The 22,877-nt window shown below is 40.5% G+C and overlaps 1 protein-coding gene across 7 annotated transcripts in view; it reads left to right on the forward strand.

Moving 5' to 3' along the window:
• The first annotated feature begins 6,768 nt into the window (after positions 1-6,768).
• Positions 6,769-22,877, forward strand: part of FAM13B (family with sequence similarity 13 member B) — a 51,877-nt gene continuing 35,768 nt past the window's right edge. For 3 of the 7 annotated variants that reach the window (XM_082324169.1, XM_082324163.1, XM_082324168.1), the window contains exons 1-4: positions 6,769-7,042; positions 17,955-18,121; positions 19,101-19,291; positions 19,741-19,953. In XM_082324169.1, coding sequence (XP_082180295.1) covers positions 19,135-19,291; positions 19,741-19,953 — 370 coding nt within the window. In that variant the 5' untranslated portion in view covers positions 6,769-7,042; positions 17,955-18,121; positions 19,101-19,134. Of the gene's footprint in view, positions 7,043-7,280; positions 7,964-9,077; positions 9,112-16,517; positions 16,616-17,954; positions 18,122-19,100; positions 19,292-19,740; positions 19,954-22,877 lie in introns of those variants that run through there. The other 4 variants (XM_082324164.1, XM_082324165.1, XM_082324166.1 and 1 more) reach the window with 4 other exon arrangements.

Below are 22,877 nucleotides of genomic sequence, written 5' to 3' on the forward strand. Positions count from 1 at the left end.
GGGGCTGCAGGGACGCATATATATACACATATATATACACACACACACATATATATATACACACACACATATATATATATACACACATAAGGGCTATAGCACTTCACGGGCTGGGGGGATCCTGTGCTCATGTTTGGCACAAGAGTTGCACTGAAAATGCCAAGTTTCATGGAGACTAGGTGGGCAACTGCAAGAAGAAGGGGTTTCTTTGGTGCAACAGTGGGAATCAGATCGCCTCTATTTCTACACGGAGCTGAGGAGGGACAAAGCACCCTAACGCGAGCAGCCGGTTAGAGGAACAGACGCGCGAGCAGATCAGTGTCTGTAGCTGAGCCAATAAGCTGACACAACTGATTTTATAATCACATTAGTGCTGTCTCGAAATAACACACCCACTCAAATATAACAGTGATTTCATTTTCAAAATGTTGTGGTATTTTTGGTGCTAAAGGTAGGGGATTTATTTTTCAAGGTCAAAAGCTGGGCTGGAATCTGCAAGCACCCTAATTCCTTTAGGTTGAGCATTGAGCACCTTCCAGAAAGGTGGCAGGATTGGGCGTGTTATAAGCTATCCTTAGAAGGCTTCCCGTCCTTAGGGGAACAGAAAAAAAAAGACTACAGCTTCACTGAAAGGGTGTTCTTAGTTCTCTTTGTGCCTTTTGTTCCGTCTTGCTGCCAAAAAAAATATCCATGTTTGGGAACGGAGACAGGTTCCCAGGCTAAGAGACAATGAATCCTGGGGGTGTAAGGAAGGCAATGATCTCTCTTTGGCAGGGTGTCTCCTGTAATGCTGCACTGCTACTATGTAAGTACTCAATACTTGTCTTCTACTGTATGCTTTATCATGACCTAAGGTGTTTCATTTTCCTTATCGAGACCATTGAGCCTTAAGGGTTCAGAGGATGAGGGGAGAGGAGAGGAGAGGATAGTTGTAGACAGTCCTTCTGCTTGGGCTATTTTTTCCAACCCCATGTTTTCCAAACAGCTCTGGAGTTTAGAGTCTATACTAGGAGCCCCATCGCAGCAAAGAGCAAAAGGAGAAAACATAAGCTAGTGGGAGTGGAAATTTCCTCTCTCCCTCTTTTTTGGTCTTATAAAACTCGGTATGCGGGTGAATTTTTAAAAGTTTAACCAGATGGAGATTCTTGCAACAGAACTTTCTTGTGAACTGACCCAAAAGTGTGTCTCCCAGCATAAAGTTTGGCCTGGCCTTTTCTAGCAAAATGAGGTGACACATGCATGCTTTATGAAAGGAAAAAAAAAAAATATAAAATGTCCATGCACATGCTTCTCTCCCAAAGACAGGGTGGGGAAAGGAGCATGTGATGTATTAGTCACATAAATTAATATGCTACAGAGCACATGACAGTTTGTGATGAATACTGGTCTAGAAACACTAGTTTAGTATAACTTCCAGTCTTTACTAACAGTCTGTTTTTAATCTCTCTCCTTTTCTGGACAGAAGCATCTCTTGCAAGCAGAAGCTCTTAGGGAAAGAGTAAGACAGAGAAGTCTTGGGTGAGCGTTGGGAGTGTGCTCAAACGTGGCTCTTCTCAGTGCAGCTGGCTGCTCTGGCATCAAACAATCCACTGCTGGATTTCTCACTCTCTGTGCTTTAAACAAAACGAAAATCACCATTCCTTATGAAGATTAAACTGTGGCACCCAGTGTGCAGCAAATACATAACCAACATAATCCAAGATAATCAAAGATAAGGTAGTAAAATCCAGAGATCTGCTAACTTGATATTAACTTCAGATTTTCTTTTTGTCCAGAGGAAAAAGGACAATAGGTGGGTCTGTCGTTACAATCCACGTTGTGCTGGGGTAGATACGGAGGCGTGGTGTCCTTGACTTTTGGGACACAGAGCTGTGGATGTAGTTTTGATGGGTGCTAGATCTTTCCTAGCTGATCTCTGTGAGCAATTTCCAGAATAAAAAATTGTATTTCTACTTGGAGGGATTCATACATCGTCTTTTCCAAAAATCATTTTCCAATTTTATAAGCTTGTTATAGAGAGTAAGACAAACACATAGATATTACATACTATGTACAAGCTCAACAATTATGTTAAGAAAGTGGTAATCAGTAAGTTCCACATTTGTTAACTTCTGCCTGTTCAAATGAAAGATGTAAGTATATTATGTTAAATGCTGGTTTTCTTCTCTAAAATGTAAAAAACAAAACCCAAAACCAGAGACCATTTTCCTCTCACGGCATCTGAAGTGAACACCTGTCTCTTCTGATCCCAAGCGAACTAGAATGTTCTCAATGACTACTTCCATGGCTTTTTTCTTGCAAATGTATATGAAGTGCAGAAATCAGCTGCAGTCTTATTTAGGCTATGTCTTCATAAGAGGGTTAACCTGAGCTCTGTACACTCAAACGGACTCCTCTGGAGTTAGTATAGTTTGAGTGTGAGTGACCACACCATGAAATAACATGGGAGGAGCGGAGAGGGATTGTGTTGGCAGCAGACAAATTGTGCTAACTTGAACAGCAGCCTTTCCCCGACTCAAGGTAAAAGCACCACGGCAGCTCAAGTATAGATCCTTGGGAGCGCAAAGAATAGGGATTCAAAAGGGATGGGGACATTTAAGATTTAATTCAAGTGAACTTTTCAGCGGAAACTAGCTTTAGGGCATGAGTTCATGTCTGTCCCCAGCCCAAACTGGTGAATGCAGAGAAAAGCAAATAGGAAGTGAAAAATGAAAGTGTGCAATATTGTCATTTTTGCTTGTCTGATGCATACGTTGATTGATTTTTCCCTTTGGATGAATACTAGCTTGCATAAAATTCAAATAACTCAGCTGTCTACCGATGGGGTGGGGGGGAGTGTGGGAAGGGGAACAGAAGGAAGGAAATGGAACTGAGAAGATTGAATTAACCTTTCAATGTCTTGAATTTCAAGAAGGGAAGAATTATCTCCTGTTAAGTCTGCAACCATGCAATTAAAATGTGAACAAGCCGTAAAAGCCACATTTGCCCCATATTCCTAGATCTCTACTTTAAAGACAGATCTTCCAAAACCAAGATTCAGATCCAAAAAGTATTCAAAGGCAGGAAAAAAATTTTATGCTGTAAATGTTTATTTTAATCACAGAACTCTGGTAGAAAAATGAGTAAAAATGTCTGTCATTTACATAGAACATGTGCCTTTGATATTGAATTCAGTTTAAAAAAATTCTTACATACATGTCTAGTAATGGCAGACAGACTTTGAAAAGATGAATGGTTTTCTGTGTGCCGGAGTTTCTGTCTCCATAAAATAGGTTCTTTCACCTGTTTGCTTGAGCGCTGTGAAGCTTCATTTGTTAATATAGGGCAAAGCTTTAAAAACAGACTTCGATTCTTAGGTGACCTTTTGGACACCATGAGTCAGAAGAACTGGATACTTGCTGATTTGAGAGCCTCCATGGAGAGTTATGGATGTCCAACATGGCCAAGTGTCTTGTGCTGGGCATCCTGAAACAAAATGCTTGTTAGAAAAATTTGTAATGCTGGCAAAGAGGAACAAAGTCTCCCCTCAGTCTGGGGACACGTCTCTGTTTCTGGATGAAATATGCAGGAAAGGAAAGCATTTTGCAGAGCAACCAGCTGGAAAGTGTTACTGTTTGCTAATTCTTCTTTGGTGTTGAAACGACTCATGTTTGTCAGTATTTTTCCAAGATATCAATAGGATCCATTTAAGACAAAAATTAAGCACTTGCAAGTCCAGGGGAGCATATCAAACAATTTGTTTGCAGATGGACAATTAAAACCAAAAGCAAATACTTTGCTGATACATGGATAATTTCCCCCCCCCAAGTAAAAACTGTTGGCATACAATATACAGGTATTACAGCAGACGGTGTCTTGCTTTGCTATGCATTAGATTTCCATTTCCTTCTAGCAAGATAATGACCCAGTATGAAGGTAAAGAATTGCATGGCAGGCTATCAGCCTTCAAAGGATTGGATGACATTGCAAAATTGATTTAAGTTCTGGAGTATTCTAGCTCAGTTTGTACTATGCCTTGTACAACAGCGAGCACAGCTGGGACAGGGCTATTTTTCTTTCATTTGCTTCAATTTCTGATGAGGAGTAATGCAGAGCTGTTGCTGGAACTAGACTTAATTGGAAACTAAAGTGTTCAGAGAATATTTATTCTGAAGTCATACTAGGTCAGGACTGATATCGGGGACCCATGGAGGAAATATGTCTCCAGTTCTTCTGCGACATATACTGGTGATAACGATTTCTGCTCGTGGATAGCTCTTCCTGAAAACAAGGGAATTACGCTAGTAATTGTTTCAGATCTACTGAGTTACTTTGTGAGCACCTAGCAGCTGAACCTCTGCAAAACCTTTAGGCTGAGCAACTTAGTTGGGCTTGTAAGATAACACACTGAGCTACAGAAATGGCTCACCCTTCGTGGTGACATGGATTTACCAAAGAGACAGGGATGCCATGGCACTCTGGCTCTTCGGTGCTAGGAGCCAGATGCTGACCAGATGCAACTGCCAAGCTCCGGGAGCTGTGCAGCAGCTGGGGAATGGGTCCTTCTTCTCGTGAGCAGCCCCACGCTGTGGCCTTGTCACCGACTCCTTGCAAGGCAGTGCACTGTCATATGTCCTGACATGTGGGTGACAGTCCTGTGTCATGCAGTGGGACTGCAGCCATGCACCTGCACAAGCACTGCTCATGCTGGGGCTGCTGGGCGTGTGCCTGCGGGTTCGGAGGGGGTAAATGAGCCCGCGCGAGCTCCACGCTGTCTTGTCTAGACTGCTGAAACTGGGCTGGGTGTCCGAGCTGTGCGGCAGTCTGCATGCCACACAAGCGGGAGAATTACAAAATGTTACCGTAAAATTTCAGCTGTGCCCTGAGATAGTGGAAAACGGATGGGGACAGCTACCACATTGCTCCATTGTAAATTTTAGCAGTGATCTGAGAATCAGATGCCTTCCACAGCTGTATTTTGGGGGTGTAACCACGCAGCTGCTCATTAAGTTTTTACCTCCCTTCCCTCTGTATCTTAGAAAAAGTGGCTAAAGCACCAGGACTCCTCAACCTTTCAGAAACAGGCAGCGAGAACACAAAGTGAGCAGAAAAGACTAAAATGGCAGCCTGGGACTGCATATGTCTGCCCCCTGCAAGGAACGTTGGAAGCATTTGAAAGGAGGTAGGATAAGCTGGCACGAAATGGCGTACTCGGAGCCAGTTCAGAGGAGGGAAGACACTGTCTTGGACTCAAAACCAGCGAGCAGGTGCTGTGCAGCGCCTGCCTACCTGCCTGCCTCTGCTGTCTGTCTCCTCTCGCCGCGTGCGTTTTCTGTGTCAGGTTTCTTGCAGTTTTATTCCTGTCAACTGGCCAACGTATCTGCCGAAGAGCCAGCTGGAGTCCGCTCTCTCTTATGTTTCATCAACAAAATTGCCAGCTTGTTCTGATTCAGTATCTTTATTTTGTTGATGAGGGTAAATGAATCAGAAAGAATACAGCTATGTATACAAAATACAAATTTGGGAACCTCATCCTGATGTGAGGAAATTTTATTAGCTGTTCAAGTGGAGAAATCTGCTGCGGAAGCAGACCGACAGCAAACGCAGACCTCCTGAGAGGTCACTTCCCCTGACCCTACGCATTTTATTGGTTTTGTGTGGCACCTCCTAGTAATACCAAATCTTCTAGCAGGAAAATATAGTTTTAGATCTGATTAAAGCCAGGCTAATTTACTGTGGGATTGTGACTCTCCCTTCTTCGGGTTCTAAATGTAAAACCTCCTAATGAGTCTTATAAATGTATCTCTAGATAAAATTTAGAATCCATGTTGGAAAACCTGGAACAAAACCCTCCGAGCTATTTGCAATACAAAAGTTTCAATTAATCCCATCCTGCTTCTATAGCTTTTTTCCTTTCATATATTCTTTGTCAGTTTTTCACAGGAAGAAAAGCTTTTCTCGAGATGATTTTTACTAACTAAATCCCAATTTCCTTGAACGCTGTATTAAACCCACCACCTATGGCTGCTGGCACCGCACGACAGAAAAAGCTGTTGTAGTTTCAACATGGCATGTGGGAGCTGCAGGCTGCCAGGCACGGCTTTTAACACTTCTGCTGCAAGCTCGCATCTCCTCACTAACTTATGCTAACTTAGTTTAAGGGTGCTAAATTTGGTATTTCAAAATGCATTAGCTCTTTGTCAAAGGGCACTTCGTTACTTCTGGCACGCCGGCGCTTGGGAAGTGTTTGGGAGCGATCGCTCTCGACGCTTTAATTCAGAAAATGTGCAGGAAATGCTCGCAGGCGGCCGAGGCGCGCGGCGCCGCGGCGGGGCCGGGCCCGCGGGGCGACACCAGCGCCCTGGTCGCGCCCCGGGCACCGCGGAGCCCGCTGGGGCCGAGGCGGGCGGGCGGGCGGCCGACTGACCCCAAGGTGAAGAACAGGAGAAGGAAGTTAATCTCCCGGCCACTGCTCCTTGTTCCCGGGTGCGGACTGGCAGCGGTCGAGGCGCCCTGCAGCCGGGCAGCCCGGGGCCATAACGGACGGCGGCCCCACCGGCCCAGGGCTGGCCGCGCCGAGCCGCCCCCGGCCGCCAGCCCCCTTCCTCGGGCGGCTCCTCCCGCCCCGGGCCCGCGGGCCGCCGCGGCGCCGCCCGCCGCCGCCTGAGGGAGCCGCCGCCCCCCCGCCATCCCCGCCCCGCCCCGCCGCGCCGCCACCGGCGACCCCTCCCCGCCCCGCAGCACGTGACCCCGAGGGAGGGGGCGCGCGCGCTGCACCTGTCAGTCAGCGCGTCACTTCCGCCAGTTGCCGCCGCTACCGTTGGGGACCCCCCGCTCGCGGAGGCGCGCTCGAGCGACGGAGCGGCTCTGGGGACGGACGGCGCCCGGGGCGGGCAGCGCGGCGGCCGCGGCGGACGGCGGGGGCGGCCGAGGCCGAGGGAGGAGGCCTGCGAGGAGAGCGGAGCGGCGAGGAGAGGCCCGCGCCGGCCCCCGGGGTAGGAAGAGGCGGAGGAACCTGCTGCCGGTGCTGAGGACGGCGGGGAGGGCGAGTCACCCGGCAACGGTGAGGGGCCGCGGGGCGCATGCGCGGCGTGCGGGGCTGCGCGGGCCGGGGGGGGGTCGCTCCTCTGCGGCGGGGGCGGCGGGCCGCGGCCCGGGCCGGGCGCCCCGCCATGGAGCGGCCTGCGGGGCAGGGCGGGCGTCGCGTCGGGCTTCAGGAACCTTCTGGGACCGGCGCCGATCAGGGGCGCGGGGACTTCCTCGCCTGGGCGGCGGCAGAGCCGGGCGCCTTGCCGGGCTGCGTGGTGCAGAAGTTGCTAGAGCCTCTGGGAGGGAGCTGTCAAGCGGTGCCTGCGTTTCCCAGGTTGCACTTGTGTCGCTAGGACCTTCGAGGCAGCCCTGACAGCCGGCAGCGTTTCTGGGCTCTTCCAGCGGAGTCCTCTGCCGAGCCTGGTCCCTCCTCCCGCGCTGGATCAGCCTTATCCCCCCCTGCGATGGGACTTGGCACGCTGACAGCGTTAGCCTAGCAGCTCCCTGCCAGCAAAGTTGGTTCCAGAAGTTAAAGACGGGTAGTCGCTAAATCTTCTGTGAATATGAAGGCAACGTTAGCATTAAGAACGCTAGCTTATGGCTTAACGCCCCAGCCTGTGACCAAATGTATCTTCTGAGGAATCTGTCAGTATGGGTTTCCATTGTTCTTGGAAGCTCCTTAGGGATTTAAACATTTGAGTGTAAGTGCTTCTTACTACCAAAAAGTTGCTTTAACATGAGATGCTCCGATGTTAGGGTACTTCTTCCAGGAGAAAAAAAGAACCAAACAAAACCAACAACAAAAAAACCTGCAATCAAACACTGCAACTTGAACTTTTAATACACAGCTCTCTTACTCTCAAGTTCCTTGGTCTGGCTGCATTTTTAAATTTTTACAAAATTGTTGCTGCTGCCTCAGGCTCAAGGTGGGGGAAAAAGGTAACGAATGAAGAAGGTAAATACCAGCTAATCGCTCTTGCCTGTTTAAAAAAAAAGAAACTGAATATATCAAAACCTACACAGTTGTTTATTCTTTTCAGGCACTTATTCCTGAGCGTCCTCAGGGATGGAATAGTTAGTATGTGACTTTGGAATTGTTGAACTGGATTAGCATTTAGGTTTGAAGTTTTTCTGTCATCCATGCCATTTAATCTGCCAGCATAAAAACAAAAAAAAAAAAAGAAAAAGCTAGTGTGGCCTGTATTATAACAAATTCAGCTGTCTTGTTAGTCTGCTTGTTTTCTATCTTGGTGGGTTTTTTTAGTGCTCATTACTGGTAAATTGTTTTATGTGTTTTTTGTTGTATAGATTTGAAGGTATTTATAATCTTTCTTATCTGCTTTGTCTGTATTTTGTATATTGTCTAGCACCATAGGGATCCTTTCCTTGTCTTGACAACATTATAGTAATGAATCAAATACCTCAATGTTTTGAAAGCATCAAACTGGAAATTTACGGTATTACTTTAGAGAACTCAATCAAGTAGAGTGTTTCATGGTTATGTTTAAAGAAGTTGACTAGGAGAAGCTCCTGATAATTTTTAATGCTTGCAAATTTTGACATGGACAACATGTCAAAACATCTGAGTTTGGCAAATGACAGTTTTTGTCTGCTCAGTCTTAGTCAGTTTGGGCTCTTGCTGTATGCGCTGCTTGTTAACATTGGAGGACTTTTCTAACAGCTTGTTAAAAGACTTAATTTAACATTTGTCGTGTGGCTCATAATATGAAACCTGCGCAAGCAGTGAGGCTTTTCTTTCTCATGTCCATAACAGCATGTTTGCAAAAGCAGGTGAGGCTGAAGAAATATTTCATGCATTTGGAACAGACATTGGTTAAGTTTTGTGAAATCCCCTGCTTTCTGTGTGTGAAGGCTTTTTGTGGTGCTTTTTTCCTTTTCAAATACTCAACCTTTTGATCTCTGGTCAAATGTTTATAGATCAGCAGTGATGCCCTTCTCTAGGGCTCATTACAAAGTAGAAGCTGCCAAGTCTGAGGTGATTTTTTTTTTAGTTTGGATTTTTTTTTTTTTTTTGGTTGGTGTTTTGGTTCTCCTCTCCTGCCCCCCAGAAGCTGCAGCTCTAAGGAAGAGGAAGTGATGTCGGTAAGAGAATGCCTTCAAGTTGTCCTTAAATTCTGTGTGTAACACCAGATTATTTTTTGCTGCCATGTTAGCACACAAACCAAAAATCTAGTAGCCGTTGGGATGAGCGTGCATTGACATCTTGCAGGGCAATTCAGTATTTGGATCTGTGGGGATAAAAGATGGTAATAAACCTTTTAACTTTTTTTTCTTGTATTGCAGACCCAGTTATATATTTATTAATCATTTCAGATGTGAGGACTGTTACTTAGGAACCAAAAAAAATAACACTTTATCCAAAACATCTGCAGAGGAGATCCATAATTGAAGGAATATTAAATCCTTTATGAAGGCCTCTAAAAGAGGGAGATTTGTTACTTGTCATGCAGTTTTTAAAGTGACTGATAGATCAGTCACTCAGCAGAGAGGCTGTATGTCTCGTCAAAATTGTATTTAGGCAGAGAACACAAGAATTTTGCATCACTCCCTGGAAAGTTAGTAAAATTGCAATTAATTTTTGAGTCTCTTGCTGACTATTATTTTCTGTAATTTATAAATTTTATCTGCAAAAACTGAGAATAATGACTAGCTGTCTCAAGGCTTTAGTAAATTTAGATTTGGCTTTGTAGTTTTGTGCTGGCTTCCTAGCCAACTGTTGGGATTCGTGAAAGTTCAGTCAATTCAGATGAATTCTGTGTATTCTTACAGCCTAAAAGGTAATGTATTTGTTACTGCATCTTCTACCAGGCTTTTTTTTTCTTTTTGTAGAGCTGATTTGTTTTGAAGTCTTAAAAAACATAGTTTAGAAGGTGATTATGGTGCTGAAAACCTGTTATGTTTGCAACATATGGGTGGAGTCATTCAGTACAAGAAATGGGTAATATTTTGCAGCTGGATCTAGGACCATATTCTGATTACAGCAAAATGAATAGTTCTGATGTGATAGTAACAAACAATTCTGCTTTTATGGTTTCTCACCTGTGAATGTGTGAAATTTTATCCTGTATGTTTGTCTTAAAAGAAGAAAAACATGACAAATTTGAGCTTAAAATAGAGATACTGCATTATGTTTGTGTTCAAACAGCTTGTAACAAAGACCATGGTTGCAGAGGCTTTTTTATATTGCGAGGTTTATTTTCTTCACTGTCTGGACACTTGTAAGGACGTTTGGGTGGGGCAGCTGCTCCATCAGAACAGAGTATCTGTGGGAACCCTGAATTGATTGTCTGGGTTCCAGTCTCGCTCGCTGCTCTCTTCATATGTCTCTTCTGTTCAATGTTCCCTGCAGTGTGCTCGGGATTAAAATTTGTGCTCAGCTGTGTAGGATAATAATACTTGGACAAAATTGAAACGATGAGAGCTGGAATCTCATGAATGTGGTTCTTTCTTCCTTTATACTCTTTTTTTAAGCGTGTGTATTTGAAAGGTTTTTTCCCCTTTTTGCTGAACTTCACATTTCATTAAATCTTTTGTTGTCCTGTCACTCTTTTAATGTAATCAGGTTACCTAATTTTAGTCTGCAATGTAATTTCTAACCTTGTGATTTCTGGTGGTATCTTCAAATTTGGTCATGATCAAGTTGCGACAAGAATTGGTTGTGGAGGAGACCTCATTAGCACTCTTTATTTATTTTTTTTCTCTCCCCCCTCCGCAATTCAGAGTCATTGCTACAGAATTGAAATCTTCATTGAAATGCCTTACTCCTTCAGTGGGGATGCTAAGACTGTCCTTTATTTTGGTGGCACGTGGTCATCGTTATGACAGAGGCAGTGTTTCTATAGCGAATGGGCTGTGTATTATATTTTGTAATGTTTTGCGTTCCAATGTGTATTTCTGCCTACCTGTTTGGGAGGGGGAGAAACAAGCTGGTGATAAATGTATGTAATAGGATAAGTTATGTATAATAAATTAAGTGCATTATATATTTATAGTTTGCTTTTTTGGTGTCTCTGAGGTAGCTTGACTTCTGTTCCAAAGTCTGTCTTAACGGCAGTGACAATTATTAAACTGCTTTGGTTTTATAACGTGAACTTCTCAAGTTGCATAGTTTTACTGATAATTTCTTCCTGTCTGTTACTTTACTGTACTTCTATAATGCCGTTGCACTTAAATCTGATGTGGCAGTTATACGTGTGTGGTTGGTGGAGTACAGCTTTACTTTGGGGGGAGGCAAGTAGGATGAATATAATTAGCTGTTATACAAGATACAAAAGCCTTTTTATTTATTAACTACTGTTGTTAAGAATGTGATGGGATCTGTGCGAGCAGGAAGTTTCTTTATGATTCTGCACATGTGCATTGGCAGCAGCAGCTGAGAGCAGATCTGGCAGTGTTCAGTGGTGGGTGTGAAGCAGCGAGCAAACATCTACTTTTTTCTGGTATCACCGCTGATGGTTTTATTTAATTTCTCTTGCTACAAGATAGTTGTAGAAGGATTCTGAGTTGCTGTAATGCTGTTAAAAAGCCTTTGGATTTTATCTAGTAAGTGAATATAAAATGCTGTCTTTGCGTATCAAAATACTTGAAAATCAGCTAACAGATTTTGGTGATCTCTCAGCTTACTCCTTTAAAATGTAAAATTTTTTTGGAATGTTGCTTAAATCAGTGACTGTATTTGAGGCTTTGCTAATGTTATTGCAACACAGTTGCTAAATGCCTAATTTGCTTCTTAAAATTTTAAGTTTTGTAGGTTTTTTTTCCCCTAAATTTTGCATTTAGTCTAACTAAACCCTGTCTACTTTTCTGGACATTGGATATGCCTCTCATGAAGATCTGTACTTGATGATGGGCTTTTTCAGAGAACGTGTAATCAAGTTTTGTCAGCTGAAACTGTAGACTAAACTTTAATGACTGGAAAATAAATACTAATCAATGCTATGGTTTCTTGGCTTGTCAATTTTAAAAATAAAATCCAGAATTCTGTCGATTTTAGTAATATCTTTTTCAGAGGGGCTTTCATGAGTTGTTTTGTTGCTTGCTTCCATGGTAGGGACATAAAGGCTTAATTTGAATTGTTCTAACTTGTAAATTAGAAGGCCTGCTACTGCATTTCCAGGAAACAAAGATTGCGTTACAGTTGCATTCTGCTAAATCTGATGTTGGTTTTTTTTGTGCTTTTATTTACTTTGTCAGTATAACCAGTATTTTGTCAGTTGAATATTTTCTGAGGCGGTCTCAGAAGTGCTAGTGGCAGGTGATGGAGAACTTCAGCTAGTTTAGTTGAGGTCGTGTGTGTGTGAGTACACATGTGAAGGCACATACCTGTGAGCAGTGAGCTTATTAATTAAAGAGCTGGTGTTGTGTGCTGCTTCTGACTCCTTTCGTGATTGTGTGCAGAACTGCAGCAATCCTGTTTCCTTTTGATTCCTATTTCACCAGAAAGCAAACATGTCAGTGAAGAGTTAATAGCCGTACTGAGAAATGAGGGGAGAGGGGAGCAGGAAAGTTGCATCTGCTTGAAAAGACATTTATTTTAACATGGTTTCCATCAACACTGTGAGTTAAATTCTGTAGTTATACTTATTTTAAAACATTATGCCTTTGTGGGGATGGGGAATGTATTCTTAAGAAGAATTGTTGAATTTAAAATAATAACTGAGCCCAATCCAGACTTTTGACTAAAATAGCTGATTTCACAGACAGTCAAAAAGGAAATCTTGCTTTAAGAATCTATTTTAAGCTATTCTTGCTGGTTTTAAAACTTCTTTCTCTAAATAATTTTTGTTTTGACTACTCAAATATATTAATGAGTACTTAAATGTTGCTTTAAAATTTATTATTCTTTTTACATGGAGGATATTTTGTAGCTCTTCATATTCAAGCATTTCCATGCTTTTAACTATGCTCTTGAGACAAGTATTGCTTGTACTTTTCTGTGTCCTGAGTTTATGGTAGTGTTCTGTTTGTTTGCTTAAAGCTTGGGGTGTTTTTCTTTTCCGTTTTTTTTTGTTTTTGTTTTTTTAAATTTATTTTCCTTGAAGCTGTGTCCCTTGCCCCAACCAGGCCATCTTTTCAGTTTTGACTGGATTAATTCAAATGAGGAAAATACTCTAATTTTCACTTGTTAGCTGAACAAAAGCTGAAAATCAGATGAGCAAAGGCTGTTCTGTCCAAAAGCATTTCGTCCATTGGGAATGCTGACAGTAATTTCAGTATACAAATGGTATAAAAATCATTGGTTAGTGTCAGTTGTTATGACCATGATATTACACTAGAAAAAAAATAAATTAAAAAACCCCTTTTATCTCGATAAATCTTAAGAGCAGAGTGCTGTTTGCCATTTTTTAAAAAACATAAATTAAATGTGTAGTAGAGCAGTTGCCAAATGGGGCTCTATGTTCTACAGCGAGCTGGTACACAAAAGTTTCCCAGACAAGCCTTGCTCATGCTCACACCTGGCAGCCCACTCTGGGTGATGCCACTACATGAGGAAAGTTTCTGTGATCCCAAGTTGGAATCTGTATCATAAGTTTAGGCCATCATTTTGAAATTCTTAAAATCTGTTATAACTTTGAACATTTCGAACTTAGCTTAAATAAAGTAATTCTTTATTTGGATTTAAAAATATGTTTACTATATGCATCTAGAGGGACATCACAGATTCTGTCTAGTTATAAGTAAGTTGTATAAGTAACATAATACATTCTTTTTATTTATCAAATATAGAGTAAGAAATTAAAAACTAATTCTTTGAGACATTTTAATGTTTTTGTGGAATTTTATTTGTAAATAAACCTCCTTGTATTGCAGAAAACAAGCATCAATCCTCTTTGTACTGGAGGATGTGTCCATGTTCTGTTAGCACCCTGTGTGCAGGCATGCGGGTGGCTGGCAGGATAACAGCGCTGTGGACTGAAAAAGCCGAAGTCTAAACTTGAGGTGTATTTTCTGAGAAGTAGGGACAAGCGATTTTGTTGCCCTATAACACTTTCTTTTCCTGTCTAAAAATCTTACATTTCGTTTTTACCTTTCGTATGTTACCAAAAAAATGACTGTTGATGTCCGCTGATTCCACAAAATCATATATTAAAAATAGAGCAGAACGGCAGTCACTGTTAGCTTTGGTTTTGGCTTCACAGACTATATGAATCTCTTGCTAGATAAAACAAGCAAATAAAAGAATGGCTTAAATAGTTGAGACTTGTGGCAGAAATTCTACATGCAGAATTAATGTTTTCATTCCTATGGCTTGGTTTCAGTTTGTAGCCTTTTTTGTTTATTTTATTTTTACTTCTTGTTGTTTCATTCCTTTGTTTTAGGGAAAGGTGGTAGAGCCCTGAGGACTTTAATTTAAAATGACACCCATATATTCGTAGCTCAGCCAGTAATGTAAAAGCTGAAATAAATTTAAGTCTAAACTTTCATATGTATTCCTCAAATATTAACAGTTAGCCATATATTCTGTGTTTTCTTTAGTGGCATTTCATATGTGGGTGTGAATACTTCTTTAGTTGCCAAGATAAGTGAATGCTATTATGATGGCAAAATAAAACTCGTGGTGCTGTTTTCCCAGCAGACTCTGTGAAGTACTTGCCTTATTTAAAAAAAAAAAACCAAACAAAACCAAAATGAAACCCCAAACACCACTTTTTTTTTTTTTTTTTTTTTTTAATAACAGATGAGAGCACTGAAATACACAATACAGAATGAAACTCGGTGTTTTACTCTCATTTAAGATGCTTGGGCTCAAGATGTTGCATAGGCAATAGTATGTTTTTTTCAGCCTCTTGTAAAATTGTGGTATACTATGTGGTCAAAATAAGGTGTATTTTCAGTTTTCTGTAAAGTTTTGTAGAACATGATTGTAGCATAAGGGGATCTTTGTAAATGTTTGTAGTAACAAGGCGGGGAGGTAGATTGAGAGAGATGCAACAAGAATATTTATTATAAAACAAGCTAGTTGGTGTTTGGTTTGTTGGGTTTTTTTAATTATTGTGTTTCTCTTGATTAGACTTCTGAAGCATGTAGGTTGTGAAATTGGGAGGGGAAGCACTTGTTCAAAAGGGTCAGGATAATATGGATAAAAGTAGGAATAGTTGACTGAACTGTTGACTGAACTGATCAGCTCCTGTTTTCTGAGATGTTTGATCATGGGGAAAAAAAACCAAACCAAAACCAAAACCAACCAAACAAAAAAAACCCCACAGTATTGCTTAGTATTTGTAAAAGACTCTAGAAGTAATTCTGAAGGTTATATATCTTGTCCTAGGTTTCATACGTGTCTGCATTGAAGTGGTGTACATCCTGAGTCAAGGGAGGGCAAGCGGGAAAGCTGTTGATCAGTATAAAAAGTGGAGATATGATATTTAATTATTAACAGTTTCTGAGCCTGTCCTTCAGTTTTACAATGTTGGAAATAACAGGAAATAAAACTTGCTGGAAGTCAGATAACGTCTCTAGCTTTTTCTAGACTTGGTAAATACCAGATGCATTGTATCACAGCCTGTGAAGATTGCACCAAAGCCTGTACTAGAAGGGAAAAGACTTAAATGCTCTGCAAATAAATTGGTGAATATAATGATATATTGAAGTGTGCGTATATAAGGATGTGTGCATCTGAGGGTGAAAATTAGGTTTTCACTAATTCATCTAGGTGATGATAAGCTATATCAAACTTTGTTTAAAGTATAAGCTTGGGTTGTAAATCCGGTTTTGCTCTGACAATGAGAGAACCAGGCTGTTTCAACTTCATTGTTACATTGCCAATCTAGTTAAAATAGAAGTCTTTTTTTTTTTTTCCCCCATGTCTCCTGAATGAAATTAATATTCAGGTAGCCTGTTTGTCTGCAGCACCTGGTAAAAATGGCTATGCTTTTATGCCAGCTAAATAAGCACAAAGTTATCTTTGCTAAGAAAACTGGACCTCAAGATTTGTTCATTTGGTGCTGAATTATAAAGAAGTGGTTGCTTCTAATTTGCTCCTTTTATTAGGTGATGTTTGTTTTGAACGTTTGTTTGTTTGTTTTAGCAAGGCAGCCTGGAGCATTGTGGCAGATCCATCAAAGATTTTTTTTTTCCCAGCTGCCATTAACCCCACAGTTGGCTAACATGAGTCTTTCTGGTTCATTGCGGATAGGTTGACTTTGGTAGAACTTGAGAAAATAGACTCTGTGTATCTTCATATTTTAAAAATGGCATGATATATTGGGATTGATTGAAATCTACCTGCATGCAAATGTTATGTTGACTAATGCTTAATATACCAAAACAATAAGAAAAATGGCTGGGCAGTGTCTTCATAAATTATAGGAGAGTCATTAATTGCGACTGCTTCACTGTTGAAATCTGTCAGGGTCTTTTGGTAACCAAGAATACACAATGGCAGATTTGAACATGGTTGGTTAGGAAAAAAAAAAAAAAAATAAAGCCTGTTGACTGGAATATAACCCTTCATTTTCTGTTGTCAGCTCACCTGGAGTCCTGATCTCAGACCGGGATCCACTTGTGCAAGACACATAACAGATTTACAACCTGTGTGAAGTACAAGGCAATAGATAGAGACAGATGACAACAGGAAAGAATATTGGTCAGTATTGCTTACAACAATAGGCAAAGATTTAAACAGTTTTAAGCCTGAAAAATTTTTTTCCTCTGGCCTCAGTGCAGGAAAATGTTGAGGAAGATGAAGCAGTCTTGTATAGAGCTTATGGCCAGCTCCCTTAACACATGGGTGCAGTTTGGGGAGGACTGGGAGCAGGAAAGTGTTATTTATTCAGACTATTGGAAGGACTCTGGATTCCTGGTGTCGTAGGCTAACGAATGGACTGGCATTTTGGTACTGAAATGAGAGTAGTAGGTTGTCAGGACTTTGAAAGTGAGGATGAAGTTGATTTGTTCTGATGTGGAATAGAAGCAAGAGCTGATGTGGGGGAACAAAGAGAGGGAAGGTAGTCTTCTCAAGTCCGTTAGCTGAATTCTCATATCAATCTCAAATGATGAAACAAAAGGTTTCAGTATGTATACTTTAAAGTCAGGGAAAGCCTTTTTGTTGTCTAGTTTTGGTGATGTGTGTGTGTGTGTATGTGTCGCAAGCTAGTTTTGCCCAGTTGCTTGAGTTTAATTAGAATAGGTAATGGGTGAGATCAAGGGACTGAGATGACTGTTTGACTGTACCTGGATATCAAATCAGCTCCACTGTGTCATGAAGCTCCAACTTAGGTTTTTAGTACCACAGAAAACCAAAAAGGCTATTGCTGTGGTTTGTAGCTATTTTGAGAGCTGAGAACATGAAAAAGGTCCAGATAATTTGGATTCTAAAAGGTGGTAAAAATGTGGGTGATTCTAGGGAATCTGATTTGGGGGCAGTTGCTTCCTGTGTCGAGATCTGATGATTGCTTGAACTTTGAACTGGCAGTTAGGACACGTAATCAACTTTATAGAAAAGATGGTCTGTACTACTGAAAATTGGTTGACTCTGTGTTCCTTAATTAGGATTTTGGTTTTGGTTGTACCATTTAAAGATGGTGTGTTAAATCAGTGCCTGAGATCCTTCTAGAAATTGTATACCCATTAAATGTTTTAGTATGGTAGATACTATAAAACATTTCTGTCTAACCTACGTAGCCCTTCGTGATTCTTTGGAAGAAGAATGAATGAGTCTGAAAAATATTTCGTAATTGTAAAGGCTTTGATGTCCCATGCTAACTTTCACTTTAAGTTTGGTTAACTCCTAAATGAAAAAGGGGATTTGCTTTTTTGCATGCTCTCCCATGAGCCATGCTAATGTGGTCTTTATACTTTCTTGTTCAGAAGAAGAAACTGATGATTTGACAAGGAGAATTCCTCAAATGTGATGTTTAGACTTGTGACTGAGTTTAAAACTGTTGAAAACTTTATGGTCTAATAATATTTTTCCTTATTTGCAGATTAACTGCTGAAGTACTGATCGAGTTCTGCTATTCTTCAATGAGGAACTACAGGCTGATCTTTTGCCATAATCTTAAACAACCATAAATGACAAAAGAATGCTTGGTCAGTGAGGGCAGCTGGCGCAGAAAACGTTTTTCAAACTCGGCTGTTTAAGTACTCTGAGGTACGTTTACTTGGGCTATAAAAAAAAAGGAAGTATGGATTTCAGTATGTCTAATCTATTAGAATTTATCAATCCATTAGTAAACAGAGAATTAAGTTTTGTTGCAGTGCTTTGACTAACAGTATGTACTTCATGTTCATGTGCCATCCTCTCTGAAAGTGATTGCTTGCATTTAGGCAAGTATGTTTTCTTTTTTTATTATTATTTATTTTGAAAAGACAGGTTTTTTCTTTGCTAGAAGAAATATTTTGGTTTTGACAGGATAACAGTTTAACTGAGTGACTTCCACTGCCTTTGGTAATACCTTTGTTATCTATCTAGATCCTTTATCAAGCAGAGACTTGCAAGTAAAGCTTGAGCTTCTGCACGATAGGAAGAATGGTATCACTGAGCATCTAGAAACTAGTTTGGGGGGTTTTATGCTCAGTAAAATTTTTAATTTGATGCAGGTGCTGAAAGTTTTATTGTGTAGACCATAAAATGCCAAATATATTAGAAGTTGATTCCAGTGCAGTTGTGTATCACAAAATACTTAATCATTTCATGTAACTAAAACTTGAGGGTTTTGGTTTGGTATGACCCACTAGTTTCACTTCCTCTTGAGAGGCTTTTGTGTTGGATTTTCAAAGCCTGACTGATAAATACTGTCAGAAAACATAGTGAAGAATCTAGCTCTCCCAGAGTACCTTAGAACTTAAGTAACAATGATGTAACTAGAATTTTCTGAATTTCCTTTGCTGCTATATATGTTCTTCTTGGTCCTCTGTTGAGGATTGAACAGAACACCTCGGTAATAGTAATTTATCTAGTTAGCTGTATTTGGAGTCATTACAGAAATTTTCATTAAATCGGTGAACTGATTGAGAGAGATTGGAGAGTATTTGCATTAGGTAATTAAAACACATTGTGTTACAGATCAATACGTTCAACAGTGTACACTGAAGTATGATTTTTGGTTTTAATTCCTCTTATTTGACAGAAAAGACAGCTTTGATTTTTGGCTGCAAAAAGATATGAGGAAGAGCTCCTCCCCTTCCTTGAGTAACTGCAACTCTGTTCTTGCTAACAAAATATTTGGAATTCCACTTGATGAGCTGCAGCAAGAAGGGCAACCAGACAATGAAGTTCCATTCATAGTCCGCCATGTCGTGGACTATATTGAGGAACATGGTATGTATTATCTTGCTGTACTTTTAAATAATATATTTAGCTGTTATTCTTAAAGAATACATTGTGTTTTTTGAAGAGTATTTGTTTTCTTAAGTTACTTATATTTAATTGGATGTGATTTTTTTTTTTGTGATACATTTTCTTTACTCCTTCTGTTATGTTTGATTTTCACTGTTTTCTAGCTAACACTAATGCAGTGAGCTCTGTAGGGTGCTTCATAGGAAATGGTGTGTTTTAAGTACTGCTGACATTTACCTTATTACTGTATTGTTAGCTGGGCATAAGAATGTGTTTGCTGGGAAAATGACTGCCGGAAGTTTTTCAAAACTGTTGTCCCGAAAGTCTTTCCTTCAGTATGTGAATTGTGTGTATCTGATTATCAGTATTTTCTGATATATTTATCCATACTAGATCTAAAAGTTTATTTCTGCAACTTCTTTCTAACTCAGGGGGTCTGGAACAAGAAGGACTTTTTCAAGTCAATGGGAACGCTGAGACAGTGGAGTGGCTTCGGCAACGATATGATAATGGAGAAGATGTGGACCTGGTTAAAGAAGCAGATGTACCCTCAGCTATTAGCCTTCTTAGATTTTTTCTTCAAGAACTTCCAGAGCCAGTTATCCCAGGCAGTTTGCACATACATTTGATGCAACTTTCTCAAGGTAATAATTATTTTTTATTCAGTGTTTTTATTTTACTAGTTTAAGAGTAAAAACCAGTGTTAAATTGAGATTTATAGAGGCACTAGGGTGTCTTTGATGTTCTGTGTAATTATGTGTGTATCAGGAGGCATTGAAATATACCTTTTCTTAGCATAAAACCCAAATAAATAGGTCTTTTTCAGGAAACTCAGTCTGGGTTCAAAGACACAGGTTATCCATCATGCAGGAAAACAGTGAAGCTGCCATATATCATGCTGATTAGTTCTGAATATTCCATGTTCTTGTGTGTGAATACTGGGACACTGGCAAAAGCCACTGGAATCAAAGTTGTTTGACAGTTTCTCACCACTGATGCTTTAAAAGTGCTAGGGAGTGCTTTTGTCTGTTTTTCTCTTACTTCCTCTGAATTTCACTTACTCTGCCTATGCTTCCATGGCACTTAAAGCTTTTGTATACTAGAGAAGAGATCTCGAGCCCTATACTCATGTTGTATTTGCTTTCCCACTGTGGATTTTTTCAGTTTAAAATTAATTTGTAGGAGGAAAAAAAAGACAAACCTGTCATCAGCATATTGTTGCTAAGTATGTTTTTCATATACTGCAAAACCTTGCCCTTTCAAATTTACACCAATATGCTTGCACGGTGTTTTCTTTACCAATTCCCGACTTGTCTATCTGTATCCACTCTCCTGGGTCCTTTGGTCTCTGCTGTGTTGAGTGGTGTTGGAGTTGATTCATAACTTGATGAGTAAAAATGCTTGCCTTGCAGCACTACGTTAGTAATGTCCTTAAAGGGTACGGTGATGTCAGAGTTCTGCACCCTGTGACATAACTGATGGGTTTGGTGGTGGTCACTCTTCAGGGGTGTTACTCATTGTCCAGTGTCAGTTGGTACTTCTCTCCAAGTGCTGGGCTTGTTTTGCTTTGTAAGGTGCACATTTTTGTTTAATTTTCTGTTGTTGAGTTTATTCCTGATAAGAACTTGATAGCCCTCGTGATAGTCCTGTTCATTCAGAGTGGGAATTGGTTTGTAGGTTGAGGGAGTATAGCATAGTTTTCATATGCTGTTATGCTATATTTACCAAGTGCTGAACTGGAGGGTCATCTGCAGCAGTGTGAAGCTGCTTCCTTTTCCTCCCTTGGTAGCCTGTATATCCTGAAATGTTGAATGTGGGGTGGTTATCTGGATAGCTGGTGAGCAGAGGTTGAACACTGATGTGTGAGGCACTAAATAGTCTTGTGCTGGAAACAATTTTTGGAAGCTGCTGACCAGGAAGCTTGTTAAGGCTGAAGTTTTGTTTGTTTGTCCTGTGCAGTAATGAGAAACTGAAGTGGATCGGGAATTTCATTAGTGATATATCTGCTGTATGGTCTGCATTGCTAATGTCATGGTTCATTGGACCTAAGTAGCTAGTAAACTGTTGTTTGTTTGTTTGTTTGTTTGTTTGTTTCCTCCTGAAAAACATAAGTAACAAAAGGATTGTTGCGACAGTAATGCAGAATGCTGCTGGTTGCTCAGCTGATGCTGCTATGCACCTTGATTTGCAATGTTATTTATCAGGACTGGAAATGAGATTGAGGTATACTCTCCTGGGGTGACAGTGTAATTCCCTTCTATGACTTGTAAAATATAGTGTGAAAACTGGGCTTTTTCCGTCTTTAAATAGATGACTGTGGAAGGATTTACATATGGGTTGTTTTGGGAAAAGAGCTGTTCTTCATCATGTAAGTCCCCATTTAGTTCCCTTTTGTTAAATATACAGTGAAACATCACTTAAACTTGCAGCTCATTGTCTTTACTGGTTTTCTTGAAGTGTAAAATAAAGTAATTTCAGAAAGATTTCAAGTTATCTGTACCAAGGAAATCAAAACACATAAACCTTTAAACGTTGTTTCCTGATACTAAAATTAAAGTTTCGGTTTCCTCTACTCAGGTTTTGGCTTTTGATATTTTGACTGTCCGATAGACATATCTCAGTTTCCAGACTTACAATATCAGCTGCATTTTTAGGCAGAGGAATTGCTTACAGAAATGCAGAAGAGGGTAGTAATTTTGGATCCATATGTTAACTTCTGGTATTTTCCCTCTTTAGCAGGGCTTCCGTATCATTAGGTTAAGCTTAGTTCTCAAAACCACTTATTTATACAACAAAGTGTGGCCTATGTGCTCTTTAGAGGCTCGTTCTGTGCAGGCCTAATGGTGTTTCTTCAAAGGCAAGTGATTTTAGTAATTGAAGTGTGAATTTGATCCAAATGTGCTAGGCCACGTGTCCCAGAAAGGTGTATCCATGGTTTACTGTCAGAGGACTTCAGTTACAGGTAAGAGCGTTCTCACTTTAGGTCTCTGGCTGCTGTTGAGAACCTAAATTTTGGGACGGTTTGATTAGACAAAACATCTATGTGTGTATGTGGAAGGTGGTCTGACTATCACCTCTCTCTCTTGCTCCCTTTTTTGAAGGTCTACTTTGTGGTTCTTCTGCTGCTCTGTTTCCTAAATGCATTTCTAGAGTAAAAATGAATAATAATAGATTCATTTTATTGTGTTACTGTGTGGAAAGAACTATTTTTCTGTGCCTGGTTACCTGTATTCAAATACTGCAGATGTTGACTGTGTCTGAGCAAATGAAGCCCTGCAGTTGCTGTTTTGGTATTACTGTACATACACAACAGGGAATTTACTACTTTGATTTGATATTAAGGACTATGATGTCTCAGCTCTCTCATCTAGAGGGGCAGAGTGACTGCTCATCATCTTCAAACATCCTTTTCCCTTTCTAACTGATCTGAGAAGAGTTTTCAAATGTCTGAGACAGAAGGGGAGGCCTGTTAGTATCAATTTTCCTCCCGTTTTGCTTTTCTGACATTTCTTTTCCTTTATATGGAATTTCTCTGTTAGGTACAAACAGTTGTAAACTCTTTGAACCT

The sequence above is a fragment of the Platalea leucorodia genome, assembly GCF_965183815.1.
Source record: "Platalea leucorodia genome assembly, chromosome: 11".
NCBI classification, from domain to species: Eukaryota; Metazoa; Chordata; class Aves; order Pelecaniformes; family Threskiornithidae; genus Platalea; species Platalea leucorodia.